This window comes from Conger conger, chromosome 7 (assembly GCF_963514075.1).
Source record: "Conger conger chromosome 7, fConCon1.1, whole genome shotgun sequence".
Taxonomy (NCBI): domain Eukaryota; kingdom Metazoa; phylum Chordata; class Actinopteri; order Anguilliformes; family Congridae; genus Conger; species Conger conger.
Genome location: NC_083766.1, coordinates 11,498,807 through 11,520,904, shown reverse-complemented (window position 1 = coordinate 11,520,904; position 22,098 = coordinate 11,498,807). Strand labels below are relative to the sequence as shown.

At 41.5% G+C, this 22,098-nt stretch overlaps 1 protein-coding gene across 1 annotated transcript in view; it reads left to right on the top strand.

The window, feature by feature from the left end:
* LOC133132420 (transcriptional regulator ATRX-like) overlaps window positions 1–22,098 on the top strand; it is a 48,965-nt gene that overhangs the window by 18,845 nt on the left and 8,022 nt on the right. The window contains exons 11-30 of the mRNA XM_061247863.1: window positions 6,532–6,677; window positions 6,955–7,119; window positions 7,331–7,430; window positions 7,804–7,891; window positions 8,017–8,196; window positions 8,339–8,480; window positions 8,816–8,925; window positions 9,169–9,315; window positions 10,622–10,799; window positions 11,925–12,062; window positions 12,271–12,446; window positions 12,821–12,938; window positions 13,867–14,015; window positions 14,392–14,498; window positions 14,773–14,909; window positions 15,468–15,621; window positions 16,306–16,406; window positions 17,555–17,663; window positions 17,856–18,033; window positions 18,154–18,348. Coding sequence (XP_061103847.1) covers window positions 6,532–6,677; window positions 6,955–7,119; window positions 7,331–7,430; window positions 7,804–7,891; window positions 8,017–8,196; window positions 8,339–8,480; window positions 8,816–8,925; window positions 9,169–9,315; window positions 10,622–10,799; window positions 11,925–12,062; window positions 12,271–12,446; window positions 12,821–12,938; window positions 13,867–14,015; window positions 14,392–14,498; window positions 14,773–14,909; window positions 15,468–15,621; window positions 16,306–16,406; window positions 17,555–17,663; window positions 17,856–18,033; window positions 18,154–18,348 — 2,818 coding nt within the window. The remainder of the gene's footprint in view (window positions 1–6,531; window positions 6,678–6,954; window positions 7,120–7,330; window positions 7,431–7,803; window positions 7,892–8,016; window positions 8,197–8,338; window positions 8,481–8,815; window positions 8,926–9,168; window positions 9,316–10,621; window positions 10,800–11,924; window positions 12,063–12,270; window positions 12,447–12,820; window positions 12,939–13,866; window positions 14,016–14,391; window positions 14,499–14,772; window positions 14,910–15,467; window positions 15,622–16,305; window positions 16,407–17,554; window positions 17,664–17,855; window positions 18,034–18,153; window positions 18,349–22,098) is intronic.

The following is a 22,098-nucleotide window of genomic DNA, read 5'->3' as shown; positions in this document are numbered from 1 at the left end:
TAAGCATAATTCACTAACTGGGAGCAAAAAATAAAAGGTTTTAGAGGATTAAAGGTACAATAGGTAAGATGTTTGTGTTAAAACATTGTTACAAGACCATTGTAAGTCCCTTCCTATCATTGAAAAAGGCTCACTGACATGTTGACTCACCCTCTACCTGTGTTTATAGTTCTTAAATTGGGTTTCAAAATATGCAGTACCGAAACATTGTATAGCTGTACAATAATTCAAACTTATTGGTTGAAATTTCCACAGCCAATGGCGTTTCAACTTCAGCACGTTCACAGAGAAGGGGTGGGATAAACAGTGTTGTGGTTTGAGCTTGTTTGTTCCTGCAATTTCATTCTTGACCTTTAGAAGTCTGAAATTACCTATTGTACCATTAAGAAAGAAGAAATGAAAAATATCTGGCAGACTAGTGACATGACCAGTCAGGGCCGTCTGATCAAAATAGGTCATAAGTACCTTCTTGCATTGGATGTGTAGCTGAGCCCATGTACTGATTACTGAGTGGAACATGATGGGTGCTAGTTAGCTGCTCTGATTGGTGTTCCACCTACGCCCTCTACCAGGAACCTTGGTTTGATACTTTTGAAACATACACATTTTGAAACCTTTCATGAAAACTAGGTGTCTTGGCACATCCGTATTCATGCAATCATTAATGTTTCTCACTGGACAGCCATTAATGATTAATGAAATACCAGCCTGGATATTCATGTTCCTTGTGTTTTTATTTGTCTCCATTGGATTTTTGTGGTGTCAGAAAAGGCAAATATCATACAAACATATTGTTTTCAGACTCTTTAGCATAAGGCTTGCAGTATCATATCAATACGCCTTTACAGTGTGTTGTGTACAGTACACCCCGGTTATTAATTCATAAAAACAATATACAACTATTTTGTTTTGCACAATATTATGAATGCCTCACTGTTTTTGGATATTTCAATTTCTTCAGATGTAATCGCATATGTGGGGTTTTTCTTTTTTTTTTCTTTTTTTTTTTTTTTTTTTTTTTAGAAGTGAGCCTCATTTTGTATTATGACCTCATGTTGATATTTTGACCATGGTGTGCCGTAGGGGCTAGGGGTGTGAGTCAGTAGGTAGTGTTGCGAGGGTGGCAGATCTGCTCATAGAACTTTAGACTAAACACGGTGTCGCACACACACACGTGCCATGGAGGGCAGAGGGGATGCAGATTTCATGCATTCCAACCAAGCCGTTCACCTGCTGATTTCACAAAGTTCCCTCCTCTGTTGGGCGAAGGTGTGTCAATTGGTGAAATTAGCAGGGCTAGTGATTGGTTGGAATGAAAACCTGCAAAAGAGTATGTTACTGGTGTCCTGAACCAGGGGCCTCATTTCAAACTATTTCATTGTAAATTGGAGCATTTTTCAAATCTATAATACTGCATATGCATGAAGTGTGCTATTCAGTTCATCCAGTTCAAAGGACATAAATGGTAACCTGTCCTGCTTGGGTTGAAGCAACTGAAGTGACTGCAGGGGGTTTAGAGGCTATGCATTCCAAATGCTTTCTTCTCATTTATTTAATTTGTTTTAAATTTTGCTCTCATGAGCAGAGCTCATGTGGGGTTATAGTTGGTTGTGTTATTGACTGAACAGTATCTTGTGCTTGTCGGTTTTCTGTTCTCTCCCAACAGTCCCAGCAGTACTGTACCAGGTGCACCAATAGTGCAGAAATGGCTTCATAAATATTTATATTACACATAGTGGCAAATCGTTATTTCTCTGCATTGAACACTAAGCTGGTTTCGAGTCTGGATTTTCAAGAGGGTGGTCTGTGGACCCCTGGGGTTCATTGAAGGTACCAGACTTCATCTGATATTACTATATCGATTTGGGCATATATTTCACATGAAACCTTGGCTCTATTCTGAAGAATAACCAAGATAATGTGAATAAATACAGTGGTGTGAAAAAGTGTTTGCCCCCTTCCTGATTTCTTATTTTTTTGCATGTTTGTCACACTTAAATGTTTCAGATCATCAAACAAATTTAAATATTATTCAAAGAGAACACAAGTAAACACAAAATGCAGTTTTTAAATGAAGATTTTTATTATTAAGGGAGAAAAAAAGTCCAAACCTACATGGCCCTGTGTGAAAAAGTGATTGCCCCCTAAACCTAATAACTGGTTGGGCCACCCTTAGCAGCAACAACTGCAATCAAGCGTTTGCGATAACTTGCAAGGAGTCTCTTACAGCGCTGTGGAGGAATTTTGGCCCACTCATCTTTTCAGCCACATTGGAGTTTTCCCAGTATCTTTACAGTATTATTTTGTATTTATTTGAAATTTTGAAATTTTACAGTGTTCCATTTCAGTTAAGGGGCATTCATTTTTACTGCATGTAGATGCCGTTTTCAGTTTTTCTTCTCATATGCACACAACCTGCGACATATATGTGCAATACTTCATGAAATGGAGAAGTCTTTCCTGTTGCAGAGCTATAGGACCCGGAGTCTTGATGGAAAAGCCTCAGGAGTGTTCAAGCACTCAGTTCGGCCACAGCTTCTCAACCATGTTCTCAAACACAGGGATGTCTGAAGCTTACAAGATTTTCCAACCAAAGATTTGCAGCTTTCTTGAAACTTGCAGTTTTTCCTGAAACTGCACTTGACCAATAAACTTTTTAGCTGATTAGACTGATGTGTGCTGTCAAACCTTCAGGTGTTATTGTCGATCAAGACAACAGTGCAGTCCATAAGTATTTGGATAGTGATATTTGATGCCATCTTAGTTTTGGTTCTGCTCCATCGCATTGGATTTGAAATTAATTTATGAATCATTGAAGTGCTGACTGTCAGCTTTTATGAGTGGGTATCTCTTGGATTTGTTTAGGAATTGCAGCACTGTTTTGTACCATGGGCAGTTCCTTTCACCATACTTTCATCTTTCATTACAATACATTAATGGCATTTGGCAGACGCTTAGTAGACTAAGCAGGAGACAATCCTCACCTGGAGCAATGCAGGGTTAAGGGCCTTGCTCAAGGGCCCAACGGCTGTGCGGATCTTATTGTAGCTACACTGGGGATCGACCTTGCGGGTCCCAGTCATGTATGTTGATCACTGAGATACAGGCCGCCCTGATTTTCGGTTGATGGGTTGATTTTCATGCACCCAATGTTTTGGCTATGTCTGCTGCTGATTTATTCAGATTTTTCACCCTTATGGTGGGTTGCTTGACTGCCATTGACACTTCTTTGGTCCTGATATTGAGAGACCACAGCAAGGCTCCCAATACAAATGTCACACCTTGAATCAACTCCAGACCTTTTATTTGCTTTCTTGACCATGAACTAATGCTACAATGATACACAGCTGGCCAGGAAACCGCTGAGCTGCTGAATGTCCAGTTAAATGTCCTTTAGTCCCCTAAAATGGGTGGACTGTAACACGGTTCAACCTCATATTCATGATTTCATTTCAAATGTGTGTTGTAGTACAGAGCCGGAAATTGTGTCACTGTCCAAATACATATGGACTGCACTGTATGTAATTAATGCATCATATAATTGGTACTATAACGAGTGTTGGTTGCAAACACAATCATGATGTCGGAATTAATGCTTCTAATAGGTTTTCTATTGGGGCGGGGTGCATTGTAGACTGAACCACAGTATAAAAGGGAAGTATTTTTGGTTGCTAATTTAGTGAATATTTAATTGTTCTAAATTATTTGCCGCATTTGTTTTCAGCGAGAGGATACCTCGCTGTTGTAGACTTACACCGCTCTCACCATTTTGTGTGTGTGTCTGTGCATGTCTCTCTAAATGTACATGCATGCATACTTGCATGCATACATATATACATGCATGTACTCTCACACACACACACAGTTTTTGTCAGCTTCGACAGTGAAACTTTGACTTTAGCAAAATCCTCATGAATGTCGGTTCTGCCTTTTTTAGGGCATCAGCTGCACAGAGCAAGAGGTAGTCAATATGACATGCGACACGTTCTGACTGATAAATCATACAGATTATCATACTATGGATTCACATATGTAGCCTTTAACGAACAGTCTTATGTAAACATGTCATCACTTATTCAAACTTGCACTACTGGCTAACTTGACCCCATAAACGATGAACTGCTGTACATGTAGGTGCAGAAAACAAGCATGGGGTTATAGCAGCTAGCTGCTAAGCTTTGGCAGCATTATTGAGCTATGCAGACAAGGGGTGTCTTGTAGCTGTTCTTTTGGATATATCTCCTGGAATTGGTTTATGATAATTGGTTTATTTAATTGGTTGCTTATCAACTCAAGCTTATATCAAGCCTCAAAGCTGCAGTACATGCAAAAGATGTAATTTCACTTACATCTTAAAACTGCTGTTTTCACAAAAGAGCTTGCATTAAATTTCAATAGTAGAATATTTTAAGTTTGACAAGCGTTGCTTTCATTCCATTTACCCGGTTTTAAATGAAGAACACCAGTGTTATCCATGTGAATGAATGCAACGCTGTCCTTTTTCTTGAGGCATTGGTACAAATGCTTGTCATTCAAGAACCGTCAGTAAATTCATGAAATCATTTTTGATTGTTTCTGACGGGGGCAAAAATATATTTATTTGATTATCTTTTTTTCAGCGTGCAATTTCAGTGAACAAGTTACCCCCCCCCCCCGTGTGTTATTTTCCCAGTTATATGCCTAGGCCTGTCCTTACGGCTGTGTGTGCAACTTCCCACCTCCTCATGCTGAAGCTTCATACAAGCAATCATTTACCAGCCATGTCTACCTTCACAATTTTTTAAGTCAGTATTTGGTTCAGAACCATGTGTTTTTATTTGCAGCCAAAGTCATGTATTTTGCAGAAAAGGTCCTCTCACATGAGACCTAGAACAGATTCATAGTTTCTTTTCGAAATTGTGAATATGCACAATTGTATGAAATTAATTTTGATGTTCTTATAAATTAAAGTGTGTTGCGTTGGAAGAAATCCTTGTACATTGTGTTCATTGTTGAAGTCATTTTGACCCGAAGCATGCATTTTATTAGAGCTATGATATAGTTATTTCTTAATTTCTGTAAGAAATGAATTGTGAAAAGGGTCAGTTCCTTGTAATGAATAAATTCCCTAATTAGACCTTCACCTTTGTCTCACGTCTTTCTTGCCGTGTGTCTTGCTGTCAATGGTAATTTTTTTTTTTTTTGTTATGTTTACAGCACACAAGACCACATGTAACCGCCTTTGTATTTTTAGAAACACAAGTTCTTGAGTGTCTTATTTTAGGTAAAGAAAAAAGAACAAATCAGACATGTATGATTTATACATGTTCTTGTCAGTAAACTGAGGAATATATCCAGACCCAGTAAATTTTGTAATTTCCTTCCAGGCCACTGCATACAGTAGTTGACCTTTAGTAGCACCTTCACCAGACCCTTTAGGAGCTGGATAGGTTAACGGTCTGCCGCAGCTGAAATGTAAATCGATTGATGTTCTTTGGCTCAGCCTGTTTTATGTGAATCTAGCTGAAATTACTTGTTGTATAAGTCATGCCAGACAGTCTGATGGCCGTCAGATTTTCTTTGGCCACGTAACACTTATGAGTTGATCATATGCCCCCTGCGGCCATGCATTGTCCTGAAAATGAGTTTCTGCATTACATGGGAGACATTTTAGACTCGTTTAGACGCATGTCATTGCACACTTTCTGTACCTTTAAACGCATTCTCCCCCGGACATGCCCACTCATATGAAGTGGAGGTGTTCTGACCAATATTGCCAACTGTTCCTCGGTTTTTATAATTGACCTGTAAAATTCTGTGCAATCATTCGGGCAGAGATGCATTGATTATAGATAGGTCAGATACTTAGCCGTAATGCTTAGAAATGAATGGTTATTAATTGAACATTCTAATGCTGATGTACAGACCACAATTTTTTTTTTTTTTTTTTTTTTCAATTTATTTTATTTATAAACAATAAAAAGCAATCTTGCTTTAAAAGTTGCAGAAAGGTCTCATGTTTAGCTCTACCATTTAGAGTTCAGGTTTGCTTTCGATCACATACAGATTAATTGCAACGGGTATTTAAACCACATTTTTGCACCCCACTGTAAATTACTTTCCTTGATGGGCCGAATGGCCTGTTCTCATTGTGCATTCCTTTGTTCTAATGTAAGTGTTATACATTTGCTGGAGGGCATGTTGTTTCAGAATGCTGCCTAGAATATTTGGAAGGACTATTGATAATTGTTAGAGGGAACATTCTTTTTCATAGAATCTGCAGCCAGTCCCCTTTGGAATCCATAAAAGAGAATTGTCCAGCTAAATCCATAAGAAATCTTGTAAGCAGCCCATATTCTGAGGCATGTCAGCTATGAATTTGTGAGGGTTTCAGCCAACATTTATCTTTTTAGCTTTTGCTTATAGTCCAGTATCCTTAAAGATGACACATTCTTAACTGTCGTAGGGTGCCTTGCGAGTGATTGGCAGCCATAGACTAAATGAAGAGACGCTAATCCTTAGAGATCTTTCTCTCTTCCTTACTCCCAAAAGAATTGCTAGGAAAATGCTCTTGGCCCAAATAAAAGCCAACTGCTCTTCAGCAGAGGACATCTCTACAGACGAGGACGAGGAATCTGAGGAGGAAGTTGAAAATGAAATTAAATCGGCCACTGAGGACAAAGATGAGGGAGAGGACGGTGAGTGACAGTGATCAGTCATTGTCCAATTTCTGGTTTCTTTGTTGAAATTTAAGCCGTGGTCTCAATGATCTCCGTACATGCCCTTACACAAATGTTCCAATTAAGAACAAAAAGGAAACACTGACCCTTGGTCTCTGATCCTCACGGTTCATATTCCTACCTGTCCAAGTTGGAGCCTCCTGAGGGCTTAGTCCATACTTCTGCCATTGGGGCTTCTGACTTCACCTGTGGGTTCTCTGCTTCTGCTTTTCCCCATATTGTTTTGCTGTTGCAGAGGATGAGCAGTATGATTCAGAATGGGACTCTGACGGTGAAGTGAAGACCCAGCGCAAGCACCGTCTGCTCCGGTACAAGCTGTGCCCCAGCGACCAGCAGCCAGAAGGGCAGGAAACTGCCCCTCACAATCCGCATGGAGTCAAGAGTGTGACGAAGAGAACAGGTCAGCACTGCCTCCCACCCAATGAGTGTGTCTCTGATCTATATGCTCATTCCCTGAAAAAAAATGCTATGCTAAATGCTTTGTGTCTTCAGACATGATGCCTTCCTCTTTTTTTTTTTTTTTTCTTCCCACGATTTGTTTTCTGACTGACTGACTGCAATACACTAATCAAAGTCTGCTTGACTGTTTGTGTTGCACACCTCTCCTGCAGCAAGCAGTGATAATTCTGCCAGCTCAGACTTTGAAGAGTCGGCCATGAGCGAGGAGCTCAGTGAATCTGAGGAGGAGGACAATGGACACCAGGAATCTAAGTAACAAGACCCTTTCTTTTCCCAGAATGTTGTACCGGAGTCATTTTATCACTCCAGAGCAAAATCCTTGACCATCAGACCAGCCTATTTTCCCAATTATAATATATATTGGTGTGTTTGTGAGATACACAAACTGGATTGTCTCTTTACTAGCTGAAAGAGTTCATGAGTGACTTAGCTCTGGCTAAGTATGCATGGCTCAATATATAACATCATAATGCATTATAATGTATAGCCACGAGGTGGCACTGCATCATCATAGCTTCCTGAACCTTCTTGCAAATCTACCATTTATAAACTGAGCATTTTGCTTTTGTATTTTGAGATTGGAGTACACCATAAAAAGGTTTAAAGATTTTTTTCCCTGGCCTAGATCTTCAATGGAATTTGAAGAAACCGAGGGAAGATCCTCCCCGAAGAAACGGAAACGCAATCTGCAGGATTCCTCAGGCAGCGGAAAGGTAGGGTGGAACCTCCTCGGGATGTGTGGGGAGTCACAGGATGCTGCTATGCTGCATGAAATGGGGATTTTTACTAAGTTTTTATGGAGTCTGTGAGAAACTGAATTTGTGGGGTTGTTTTCTAGAGTGATGAAGATGGAGGCGAAGACACAGACTCCAAATCTCCACTCAAGGGTCGCAAAAAGATCCGCAGGATCATCGACTATGACAACCTGAGGTCAGAGACCCAAAATGCTGTGAAAGAGGAGGAGGGCCGAAGAAAACGCATTACAGAGAGAGAGCAGCACAGGGAACATCTACGAGAGGTAAACATGGCCCTGACTCTTTTCTCTGCTCTGACACTGTCAGAAACCCGTTCAGGGGGTTCCTCAAGGCCTGGCACTGTTAGGTCATTGTTATTGGTCTTATTGCATGAAGCTATGGATCAGGAATGCTTTTCTCTCTCAGGTCATTGTTATTGATGACACATCTCCAGAGCCACAATCCTTAACCACCAAGCTGGTGTTGGAGATGGATGAGGCGACGCAGGAGCCTTTAGTCCAGGTGCACAGGAACCTACTGACTAAGCTGAAGCCCCACCAGGTGGATGGTGAGTTTTTCCTCTGTCTATCTTCTGACAGCTGTATGTTTACAAAGTAGTAGTTGTAAGTATGTGCACTTAATCATTACATTACATTATTGGCATTTGGCAGACACTCTTATCCAGAGTGACGTACAGTTGATTACCAGGAGACAATCCTCCCCTGGAGCAATGCAGGGTTAAGGGCCTTGCTCAAGGGCCCAACAGCCGTGCAGATCTTATTGTGGCTGCACCGGTATTCTAACCACTGACCTTGCCTGTCCCAGTCATTTACCTTAACCACTACGCTACAGGCAGCCCACATATCTAGATTTCAAACCATGATGCTCTGTTCTTCTGTGCAGGAGTGCAGTTTATTTGGGACTGTTGCTGTGAGTCTGTGAAGAAAATAGAGACGTCTCCTGGATCTGGGTGCATCCTGGCACATTGTATGGGCTTGGGAAAGACCCTACAGGTATGGAGCAAAGCATACCGCTCATCCACGGGGCACTACAAATTCCATCAGGCATATCTTCAGCAATCCTCCTTTTTGAAGCGGGCAGTTGTGTTATTGGTTGTTACCATGATGGATAGTTACTGTTATCTTTGTGAGCATGTCACCCACATTGACGTGGTGTAGGACGGTGTCTTTGGGAGTGAATGTGCTGTATTGTGCAGGTGAGTGTGCGAGTGGTTCAGCTTTCTTCTGTTCCTCTAGGTGGTGACATTCCTCCACACCATGCTGATGTGTAAGAAACTGAAATTCAAGACTGCTTTGGTGGTGTGCCCGCTCAACACTGTCTTCAACTGGCTCAATGAGTTTGCAAAATGGCAGAAAGGCATGAAGCATGATGAGATTGTAGAGGTATATCATTAGAATTGTTTTCCACAAACATATTACAATGAAAAACTGTCATAAGGCTTTGTGAGAATAGACCAAATTAGAGTGTATATGTCACGTTTACGACAGTTGTGCACATTTTTATTGAATAGTATGGTTGAGTGCCCTCTGAAGTTAAGTGCAGACATTTGTGGCTCCGAGCCATTAAGAGAACAAACTAAATTGTTGGTATCATTCATAGTTCTCTTGTCTGCAGTGCCCATTTCATGTCAGGTAACATTTTCCCCAGTGCTCACACTCAAAGCCGGAAATGAATGAAGTAGGCTAACAGTTAATCATAACTAAGCAGCTTCCGCAAAGTTAGCATTAGCCGGCTAATTCATAATGGGCCAGGAAGACTTGCTATTATTGAAAGGACTATGAACGCTGTTCTGAAACAAGATACTCAAAAGGGCCGTTCACCTCCAAAATAGCTGATTAGTTTATCTGTTTTTCTGTACATTTTTCTGAATTGAATTTATTATTTAATCTTCCTAACATGGCATAAAGCTCTGTTTACAACTGCCAGATGGATTATTCAAATCGTTGGCTCACTTAATCAAGGAAAATTATTTAAAGCTGATGTTTTTTTGTTTAGCCAATAGAATGTAGTTATTATGGAGTCTAAAGGTTGGAACCAGGGGGGTAGTAGATTGAAAGCTGTCATATTTCAGTCGGCTTGCAGTTATACCAGAATAGCACTAGGAAATGTTTGAAACGAGTGTGTAGTTCTAGAGATATGTTCAAGAAAGACTTGTCTTGATTCTACCTTCAACAACATAGTTGCTGCAAAATAGGTGCAGTTGGAATAGTGAGTCTGAGTGGGTAATTATAATATATTATGCTCTCAAAGTTTTGCGTAACATTTGTCCAGTTACAGGCCTATACCAAAAATGGTTAGCTGTAGAAAGACTAAGGACCGACTTCATAGACAAACTTTCAATATCCAGGGAAAGAACTGATGGAAGGTTATTTTTGCCTTTTGAACCCTATTTGGTTGGGGCAGATGAATAACTTATTCCAATCAGATTTTAGGGCTGCCCTATCATGTTTCTGGGGATCCGCCATCCTGTACTGTAGCTTTTCATCCTACCCTTATTTGGCACACCTGATTCTGCAAATTAGCAGCTCAATGAGATACTGTATCTAGCTGTTGAATGAGGTGTGTTTTGTCAGGGTTGAAGTGAAAATCTTCAGGACGGTTCAACACTTCTTACAAATGAAGTATTTTCTGATAGTTTGTAGTTTTGTTGAATATAAACGCACGGTCACCTCCGTGTTTTTCCTGAAGGTGTCTGAGTTGACCACGGTGCGGGGTGCGGCAGAGCGCTGCAGTTCTCTAAATCGCTGGTACCTGCGCGGGGGCGTCATGGTCATTGGATATGAGATGTACCGCAACTGCATGCTCGGCAAGAACATCAAGGTCCCTCAACATAAGCAGTGCTTCCAGAAGACTCTAGTGAAGCCAGGTACTGCCTGAAGATGCGAGATGGTGGTGTGTGTTGTGACTGCTGTTAAATGTTGTATAATACAGAGTTTTTATTCCACCAGGCAAAAAAAGCTTATTGGTTAAATGCAAACTGTTTTAATGTAGCTGTAGTTTTATGAGGTAAAGTTTGATAGCTTGCTAGGTATCTTTTGCTTAAACACCGATCCAATTAGGCAAAGCACTAGCTACTGGGACAGCCTGTAGCGTAGTGGTTAAGGTAAATGACTGGGACACGCAAGGTCGGTTGTTCTAATCACAGTGTAGCCACAATAAGATCCGCACAGCCGTTGGGCCCTTGAGCAAGGCCCTTAACCCTGCAATGCTCCAGGGGAGTTTTGTCTCCTGCTTAGTCTAATCAACTGTACGTCGCTCTGGATAAGAGCGTCAGCCAAATGCCAATAATGTAATGTAATGTACTGAGATGCTGCGCGAAACCTGTCTAAATTTAGCTTGAATGATTGATTGATTGATCGATGGCTGGAATACTGATTTGCGTGCCATTTAGCTATCTAAGCACAACCAAGATATCTACCCTTGCTGTCTCCTATCCAAACACTGGTCTGGTCTGCTAAGAAATTAGCTAGCTTCGATCAGTTTCTCAGAAAGCTGACATCAATATCCTGTTCATTTTGAGAAGCTGTGCGAAACCTGTAGAATGTCTCTGTGATCTTTCGGTTTGGCTGTATGTTCTAGTTGATTATTGCACTGGATAAGAAAGTTCCTGAAATGGCATGGTGCATATTTTCACTGATTACTTGACTGTTGGCGACAGTGAAGGGCAGTATCTTGTTTGCATCTCTGCTCCTCTGAGTAGGGCCAGGGGAATTCCGTGCCTGCTCTGTGCTGTACGGTGGGATAGATAAAAAAAAGAAAAAAAAAAGAAAAAAAAAGTATGGAATGAAGTGTATATGTTATGCATTATGAATTTAGGTTATTTTGAACATCACTGGACAGACCAATTTACCATTAAAAATGTTTTGTTCGCAGTTCCCTGAGATGCTTTTTTTAGTGGGCATCGCGGTTGTGGTTCATCCAAGATTTATCTTACAGCTCGTATCCCACAATGCTCAGCACGATTGTCAGCTCCCATCTTCCCACCCTGTAGGTCCTGATTTTGTCATCTGTGATGAGGGGCACATCCTGAAGAATGCTGCCTCTGCCATATCAATAGCATTGAGCTCCATCCGAACAAAGAGAAGGGTAGTGTTGACTGGAACCCCATTGCAGAACAATCTCAATGAGTGTGAGTTTCTTCTGATCATGAGCAGCTTTACAATTAATCCTAGACTAATAGTATAATAATTCTGAATAATTTTTTCATGAATTTGCATAGGTTCATACATACTAACAAATATAATTGTATTAAGACTAACCTAATTTGTCGCCCTGGTGTTTGCTGGTGTATACAGTTGAATGAATGGTGAGTGAGGCTGTCTCTTTGGTTTCCTCAGACCACTGCATGGTAAGCTTCATTAAGGAAAACCTGCTCGGTTCCGCAAAGGAGTTCCGGAACCGCTTCATCAACCCCATCCAGAACGGTCGCTGTGCTGACTCCACACCCAGCGATGTCCGTCTCATGAAAAAGCGTGCCCACATCCTGTATGAGATGCTGGCTGGGTGTGTTCAGGTGGGCACCCTCTCCCCCTGCCCCTTTGATTAATAATGAGAACTAACTAAGCCTTTTTTGTTTTAAAGTGTAGAACAAGCTCTTTGTTCATCAGTTTGAGTTTTAAAGTGAAGAATTCTGTATTTGTATGTCTGTAAAATTTTGTTTTTCTATCTATCTTCTCCTTTCCCAAAGCCCTGTTTTTGTATTGGTCTGATTATCTTGGGCATTATTGGAAGTGAAATGTATTATTTACCTTGCTTAACATTGCTGTGATATCTGCTCATTTTATCTCGTTTTCCTGGCTTGTGATCCTGTCTTGCAGCTGAAAACCCATTGATATCTCCCAAACACTGCTGGTAACAAAATGTTCTGTTCTTTTTGCACCCATCTAGAGAAAAGATTATTCAGTTCTGAATAAATTCCTTCTACCTAAATATGAGTATGTGCTGGCAGTAAGAGTGACACCTGCCCAGGAGAAACTGTACAGATACTACCTGGGGCATTTCACAGGTAAGAGTCTCACCAGTCATATCAGCTCAGAGTCATTTAGATGTCAAGCTACCATTTGCATTGAATAGTTCCTGGTTAGGCCACTGGTGAATGAGGGCACTTTCCAAGACAGCTTAATAATGAGTATAATAACAAGTGTCCCGTGCCTTTAAAATGTTGTCCGTTTTGAAAGATGGCCCTTCTTACAGAATAAATCCAAATTCCAAATTGAGGTTGTCCATTTTTGCAGCCTCAAAGACAGGCTGGAAATCTAGCCATTCACAGGAGAAATCTGGATTCCCAATCTCCACCCCATAGTTTAGCCATGTTATGGCTCAGGCGTTGAAAAACAGATTTGCAGCTGGGGGAGAGAGAGCGGCCTGGCAGAGAGCCGCAGGGTTTGCACACATATTCCCACGTCCTTCACAATGAAGTCTGCCACTCATTCGTGCCTTTCTGAGCCCAGCAATACTGTGGCAGTTCTGTGACTGCGTGTGTGGACCTGCACGGCTTTCTGAATGCATGTGTGGACCTGCATGGCTGTACGATTGCATGTGTGGACCTTAATGGCTCTGTGACTGCATGTGTGGACCTGCATGGCTGTATGATTGCATGTGTGGACCAGCATGGCTCTTTGACTGCATGTGTGGACCTGCGTGGCTCTGCGACTGCATGTGTGGACCTGCATGGCTGTATGATTGCATGTGTGGACCTGCATGGCTTTCTGATTGCATGTGTGGACCTGCATGGCTTTCTGATTGCATGTGTGGACCTTAATGGCTCTGTGACTGCATGTGTGGACCCGCATGGCTCTGTTACTGCATGTGTGGACCTGCATGTGTGGAAGGCTATCTGAGATCAGAAGCAAGGAGCCAACCAAAGTCTGCAGAAGAACTGTGGCAAGTTCTCCAATATGCTTGGAACAACCTCCCTACTGATTGTCTTATAGAACTGCAGGACAGCGTTGGTGAGGGTGGAACCTGTGGTGGAGGGAGAGGCCGATCTGGGAGCAAACTCTTCCACGATTTCCAGGTGCTTAGTCGGATCTGGACCCATCCTTGGTGTCTTCAGTTGGACAGCATCAAAAAGGGAAACGGGGTAAATAAGTAATGTTTGTGTCTCTGAAGCTGCCTGGCTGCCTCTTTCCTTTCGCACCACAGAAAAAGAGCAACAGATCATTCAGAGAATGCTCAAGGTAATCATCAGTCTATAAAGGAGAACAGTAGACAGTAGGAGCCAAGACTCCCAAGAATCTCATTCCCCACCCCTTTTTCAACATAATAAGAACAACATGTAGAGTTAATTAGAATGCATCATGCAGTCGGTATACAGAATGAAAACTTTCACACACAATATTCCATGGATAATTCCGTGCTCTCCTGAATTGCGACATAAACAAGGCTGTTCACTCAGGTTAGCTGGTGGTCTCAGCTTCGCCAGCTAATTGCTATTCTGGCTGTGGTTTGTGTTACAGGGCTACTTTAATGAGGACGATATGGAAAAAAACACATCAGGCACGGAGAACTCTGCAATCACTACAATCACCCTGAGCTCTGGGGATGAGAAAGAGCACACCAGGAGGCAAGTACAGGAAGAGAAGTGGTACATTCTTAAGGACACCAGCAGTTAAAGGATGCAGACTTTTCCGCAGGAAGAGCTTTCAAGATTGGGACGTATTGTCTTTGAAAGACAAATATTATTAAGACTATCACAGGCTGAGGTTATTAAATATCTGCTTTGGCTCTGTGGTTTCCATGTTTCTGATTCTTTGAGTATCATGTCCCATGTTTTGTAGCATTGTCCTATGAACTCATATTTACAAGCAGACCTATTTAACTTGTCTTATACACCTTAGAGAGAAGACAAGGGCTCAAGTTGTGATGGGATCCACAGGCAAAATGGATAGTGATGGCAGGGAAGTGATAAAAGGTTGGAGCGACAGCTGCAGAAACGGGCAGAAAGAGGGATCCAGTCCAAGTCCTGTAGATGATGGTACAGCTTCTCTTTCACTAAAAGTCTCCTGTAGAAGACTGTAGAGCTCTTTTTTTTAAGAGTTAAACCATTGTTTCTGGGTACAGTATCTATAATGTATGTAAAGCTTGCCAAAATGTTTGAACCGTGAAAGTGGTCTTTTAATGAAAAATCATCTACTAACCTGAGATACAATGCAGAATGCAGTACAAGTACTTGAACAAACCACAGGCTATTGGTATGGAGTGAAGTGCCTGTTCTGCATGCATGTAATGTGCTGATAGAATGTATTTATTCTCAGACCTAGGTAAGCTTCAGCACCGTTTGTATGTATATGCAGTGAAGGAAATGCAAATACAGAACAAAGCAATTTGTTGCATTTCTTGGAATATGTGTTGTTTTATTTGAACTTTTGTGAAATGACACGTATTTTAATCCGTAATAAATTATGCACAATTATTTTGCATCATATAAAAAGCAGTAACTATGAAAGTCAAATGGATGCCAGTACAAATACAGTTGAATCACAGACCCATTCCACTAGTGGTCTAACTATATTTTGCGCTCTACTTTGAACAGTGAAAATGACCTCCAGTTTATGCCCTGGTGGTATTCCTCCTGACTGGTTCAAGAACTTTGTGACCAAAAGAGATGCGACAGTATTGGAACACTCTGGAAAGTTGGTGCTTCTGTTTGAGATCCTCCACATGGCAGAGGAAATTGGAGACAAAGTGTATGTTTAAATGCATCATTTTCATGTTTATAAAACAAAGTGTTCCTAATTGTGTTACATTCACTCACCGGCATGATATTGCATCAACCTAACCTAAAATCATTAGGATAACGATAATCAACTGTTCTAATTGGTTTGTGTAAAACATAAATGTACTTCCCTCTAATGAAGCAGTTCCCAAACTTGGTCCTGGGGGACCACTGTGTATGCTGGTCATTTCAACCACAATTGCAATCCCATGAAATTAAAAAGCTGTTAATCTTCAGAGGGGTAATTTACCAGTTTAAGACACATTATGTCAGAAATAGCTGTGCATGCTATGATAATCTATTTAAACATGAAAAGCATCTAATTAAGAAATACTAACAGCTTGTTAAAATTCTGGGTTTCAAATTGTGGTTGGAACGATAATCCGCAGTGGTCCCCCATGGCCAAGTTTGTGACCCACCGCTGTAATGTCTGAAATATGCATTATATAATTTATTATATACACAAGCTAACTTGTTTATTTAGTACCAAGCATTTCTGCTGTCTGGCAGGTCTAAATTATGGCAATATGGGAAACTTTGCAACATCAAAGATGTGGCTGCTTATTCTTTTGCTTTGAAAATGAGAAAAGGACTTGTGATTTTATCTACTGATGTGAAAATGGCATTGATCGAAGGAACTCTGTATATCCCATAGGCTGGTGTTTAGTCAGTCTCTAATCACATTAGACTTGATTGAAGACTTCCTGAAGCTGGCTAACTGTGCTAAAAAGGAAGGGAAGCCCTCTCCATACAAAGGTACACTGCCCTAAGCAGAAGAATCTTCCTCTCAACTATTACCTGCTGTTAATCTTGCTCCTGAATGATATGCCGCTAACATTCACTGTCCTGGAATGCTGGAAGTTGGCCCATATTGCTCTCCTTTTATCAACCTTGTGGTAAAGGATGGCAGTGGTTCTGTTTTATATTTAATCCATGGTAATTTAGTCTCACCATTATTGCTTTACAGAAAAATTATGTGGCTCATTCTGTCTGTCGTAGCAAAATGTATTTCTGCTGTTAGTGCTGCTCTTTAATGGCTTGAGCTGACTCATTCTTGCAGTGAACAACGTAGTTAGAGGCAGTATTTTATAATGTGTGTAGAACAGTAATACATCTGCCCTTCTAAGAGCGGACTATTAAAATAATATATGCACAGGTTTGGAAAACTAGTCAACTCTCCTGCCCCTGATGGCCGATGTCTGGGCTCAGATTTATGCATCTCCAGTGATGTTGTGTTAAATAGATCAATACAGTGCATGGATAATGCATTCATAAAAACCTTTCATAAGCTGTGTTATGTTGTGCCTGGTGTGACCGGAGGCTTCCTGTTAACAGTCCCGCAATGAGTGATGTGAAACACACCACCAGTTGGAGGGGGAAAGAGGTTCTGCAAATGAGCTTAACAGAGTGTAGACACACACATGCACATGTTCACATGCAAAAATGTATACACACAAACACAAAAAAGTCTACATCTTTATGCACAGAAAGAAACATACACATTTGCATGTTCAAATGTACTAACACATGCACACACACACGCAATGAGCCTCTGGCATATGGTCACTCGTGTTCCTAATCAAACTTCTGCAGCTGTTTTCGCTTTCATTTACTAAATGATTAGACCATGACTTTTTTTCATTCCTCTAAAAATATTTGCTTAAGGGTTTTTAGTTTGTAATGAAAGGATCTTAGTCCAGTAATTAGAAACATACTGGCATGAGTGCGACGCGGGGAGCCATAATGTTGCTCTCTGAACACAGCCACACTTCACTGACCTATCTGTTCTCGCACTCGTGTTGTAACACAAACCACATTGCAACTGAATACCCCCCCTATATGCATCTATACACAATGAATCCACTGAATGTAAATCAAGTCTACACTGTGTTTTTGGGTGTCAGGAGAGGGGAAGTGGATCAGAAATGTAGACTACTACCGTCTGGATGGTTCTACCAATGCTTTGACCCGGAAGAAGTGGGCTGAAGCGTTCAATAATACAGAGTCGTTACGGTAAGTTCTTTCAGAACTCCCAGACCTGCACTTATGTCCACCTCAGGGCTTTCCACCATGCCCTGTCGTTTTTTTTTTTTTTTTAATTAGTTATGACGTATTCAATTAGTCTGGTAAAATCTAAAGCCTTTTTGTGTTGAGAGCTATTGTAGTTATTCACTTCAGTCATCTTGTTGCCTTTGTCACTTTCAGGGGTCGCTTATTTCTCATCTCCACAAGAGCTGGATCTCTTGGGATCAACCTGGTTGCAGCCAACAGAGTCGTTCTTTTTGATGCCTCATGGAACCCATCTTATGACATTCAGAGCATTTTTAGAGTGTATCGCTTTGGCCAGACGAAGCCTGTGTTCGTCTACAGATTTCTCGCTCAGGTAATTGAACGAAAATAAAATGGCGATTGACGAGTATTTTAACGTGGTTCCAGAATCCTGTAACGAAAGCAGATGGGTCATCGAAACGTAAGAGTCTCTGCTGACCACATCTATGTGCAGGGGACCATGGAGGAGAAGATCTATGACCGGCAGGTGACCAAACAATCGCTGGCTTTCCGAGTGATGGACCAGCAGCAGATCGAACGGCACTTCACCGAGAACGAGCTGACCGAGCTGTACACTTTCGAGCCCGACCAGCTGGACGACCCCACCTCAGGGAAGAAGAACAAGAGAGCCACCCCCATGCTTCCCAAGGTATCGGGCATGTTTCTGAGCTCCACACAAAGCCTAACCTTCTCTTTCAAAATTTGTGTCGCGTATTTCAAACCTAATCCTAAGAATAACATTTTTTACTAATTGGCCGATATAGAACAGGACTCCCTGCTGACTGAAACTGGGCGATAGGATTTCTGACTTTGGTAAGAAGAGGAGGAGTTGTATCCCAATAACATCACTTCAAATAGTATTTTGCAGATACAGAACGACTTTATTACATTAAAAGCAAGTCACAGGCATTATTCTGAGAGTAACACTGAAATGAGTTGGGCATTATGGTGGAGGTGCTCTTTAAGTAGTGTTTCAAATGCACCATTCTTGGAACTTTCCATGACTTTCGCAACCACTGCAGTTTCATTGCATCATGTTCCCAATTGGGGGGGAAGTGCCTGATTTTGGCCTGGAATTCCCAGACTCGTGGATCTGTGGTGACGGGGTCTCACATGCCGGCATGCCTGTTCCTATTTTAGAGAAGCACAGGTGTGCAGAGGCTGGACCAAGCTCCGGGAGTTGAGCAAGCTGACATAGTCCTCAGATACACACAGCTGGGAGTATATTCCCCTGCTGACTGATATTTACCAAATGGTATTTCTATTACAACACTGAATGGTCAACACACCGAACAAGCCATGTAAATCAGATACAGATTGCGTTCTTGAATGAATAGAATGAATAGAATCCTTTATACAGTTGCTCAAGGGCTCAGCAGTTGTGCCTCAACTTGGGACTACAACCTTGGAGGTACAGGCCTAGGATGCTACACTTCCTTCCTTTGTCAAGTGCGGGATAATGAAAATGAATTCCAAATGAATACACTATATGGCTGTTAATTTGCTAGTTGAGCATAACAGTAAACTAGAAAAACTGGGAGCTTTGCTCCATTGTTCATCTTTGTTAACAGCTGGCGGAAGTCTTGCTACACTATTATTCATAAACTGGTTTGGTAGCGCTTATGTGAGAGTCTATTTGGTGTCACAGCGCTCTATGCACTGAATGATTCTTCACTGCCTGGGAGGTAGCGCATGTGAATGTATTGAAAAGCTGTGTCGTGTAAAACTGTTTAACGATTGCTGGTACATTTAACCATTTCTGCTAATGAAATTAATTGAAACAAGCTTGGAGCTAGCAATCACCAGCCTGCTTTTGCTTTTGGATCAAGTTAAGAGTACTTGCCTCATAAGTGGTAGGTGATTCACCTGTGTGGTAGCACAAAACCTTTTATAAACACAGTTGTACTTTTTGATCAAACAGGAAATGACGATATGAATTTTTGCATGTATTGTTAATGCATGTCTGAGCATGTATACAGAGACTCGGCACGTTTGGGTGGGAAATATATGCTGGTCTAATCTGTCCTCTGGCATAGCACAGATTTGGTGTGACACCACCAGTGACTGCTTCTCCTTTATCTACCTGTGCTGCTTGCTGTGCTTACGGTGGATTTGTGGATGCAGTCATTTCACTTGAAGCCTACTGCACCTGACCTAATCACAAACCCATAAAACTCCTCTGCTTCCCTTTCATTCGCCCAAACAAGTCCGGGATCAGCAAGGCCGTCTGTTAAAATGATTCATCATTGTCTCGGTTGTTTCAAAGGAATAAAAAAAGTAGGGTTTTTTTTGCCTGATGTGAACAGTCATTATTTAACCACCCACATCCCCCCCACACACCAACAAACGCATGCGAAACGTCTTCCGAGAAACTAATTTGAGACAAAGGAAATAAGCATTCTTCCCTAATGACAAAGAAGCGCACCGGAGTTCAGACAGGAGGGTGACCCAGCATGAAGTCCTGGCCTCAGGCCCACAGGAGGTCTTTTATGAACCAGAGAGTTTGGGCTGTGCGGCCCGCAATGCAGCCTGCTGTGGGGCCCAATTCTGGGGAGGGGGTAGGCTGCTCCCATCCTCCCAGCAGCCCATTGGTGGGAAAGCTGTAATTTGCTACCGTTCAGGGTCTTCCCACCTGCTGGGAATTCTGTGCAGGAACAGGCCTCATTGCCGCTAATTAGATACAGGAGTCCACCCTTATTAAGCCTCCCCAGATGTTCCCAAGGCATTTTCCCCTCTTGTAAGCATCAGATGTGCGAGGTGTATTGGCATGGTCAGTGTTAGATTTCCTCACTGTTAACCTTTACTCTCTCCACGTTGCTGGGAGTAACATGCCACTCGAACCAGACCGGAAGTGATGTCAGCAGTCAGTTGGTATAGTAACGCGTTTCACAGCCCAGGAAAATGCGTACTCTGACACAACGATGAACTTGAGATTCACAGCTTGAGAAAATGTTTGTAATGGGACAGCAAGGTTATGCATTTCTTACACAGCTGTTGAATCCGTTTTGACTGGCTAAGGGTTTTCCCCACATATCCAGACCCTTCTCACACCTCAAGGGTTTTGCCTTTTTTGCTATAGCTGGTGCACCTGGGCATTGCGGAGACTGACTTGTGATGAAAAGAGCGCATTGTTTCAGCCAGCCTCAGTTATCACTGAACAGCATTCTTTAGTATTCCTCCCTCTCAGTCTGTGCTTCTGAGCTAATTAGAGAACTGCCAGGCATGGTTTATTGTACTGGTAATTAAGGTAATAAAATGTAGTGAGTGAATATGGGTGCACATTAAAAGAAAGGTGGTGAGTTCAGGAGGCCAGGCCAGTACAGCAATATAGGGAGAAAGGGCTGAGTTTAAGTAAAGTCTTTGTGATTAAAATTAAGCACCACAGAACTTACCGTCTCATTGCACTGCTTATTTTTCTTTGGAAAACGCAAGTACAGTGACGTTCTGACCGTGTAATATCTCGCTTTAATCTTCTGCTCATATCATGCTAATAAAGCTCCCACTCAGTTTGAGCTCTCTTCAGATCATATTTATCTGGAAATTTTTATCTGGGACTTTTTGGGAATTCAAGTTGTGTACTGCTGTAGAAATGCTCCTGGACCCGTCTTTGGACCCAAATTTCTTAAAGATTGGGTAGGCATTTGGCTCTCAAAGGCTTGAAAAATGTTATTTTTGTCATTGAGGGAATAAAGGGTATTTCCAGAAACAAGTGATGACAGATTGTAATAAAAATGTTTCTTTGGAGTTTTCTGAGTCACAACAAGGTTTCTTTAAAAAAATAAAAATACCAGACCTGGCATTCCCTGCAGGTCTGCATTTTTCCCAGATACAGCTGAACTTGCCCGCATTTGCTTTCTCTCTTCTAGCTTTCAAAACCTGCAGTATCTGACTGCTTTGACTGAGCTAAGCTGTCAAGGTTTTTCTATGCCTTCTTGTTTCCATTTAAAATATCTGTATCTGGAAAATGACTGGCATACTAACATGAAACACACCTAGTCAATGTGGAATCCGGTTATGTTTTATATTGTATTTTGTATTGATGTATTGATTCATATTGGGCATTGTCACTGCTGACTCCCAATGAAAATAGGCTGGATATACTGCAGCATTTTGTTGAAGTTAACTTTGCTGATTGAGCAACAGTAACTCAAACTTTATGGAAGCATTGTATTGACTCATTGCATCATACCCAGGATAATGTACTCCGCAATGTATTCAGAATTTTAAATGACCTTCAAGAAGGTACGAAACTTCTTTGAAATGTTGATTTGAAATGTTCTACACGAGGGTGCTTGTTCATCTGAGGTGCTTGGCCCATTACTCGTAATAATTAGTTGAGCTTTTTCCTGGACAAAGCTTTGTAGGTACCTATTCCTACGTCCTTTCAGTTTGCACATCT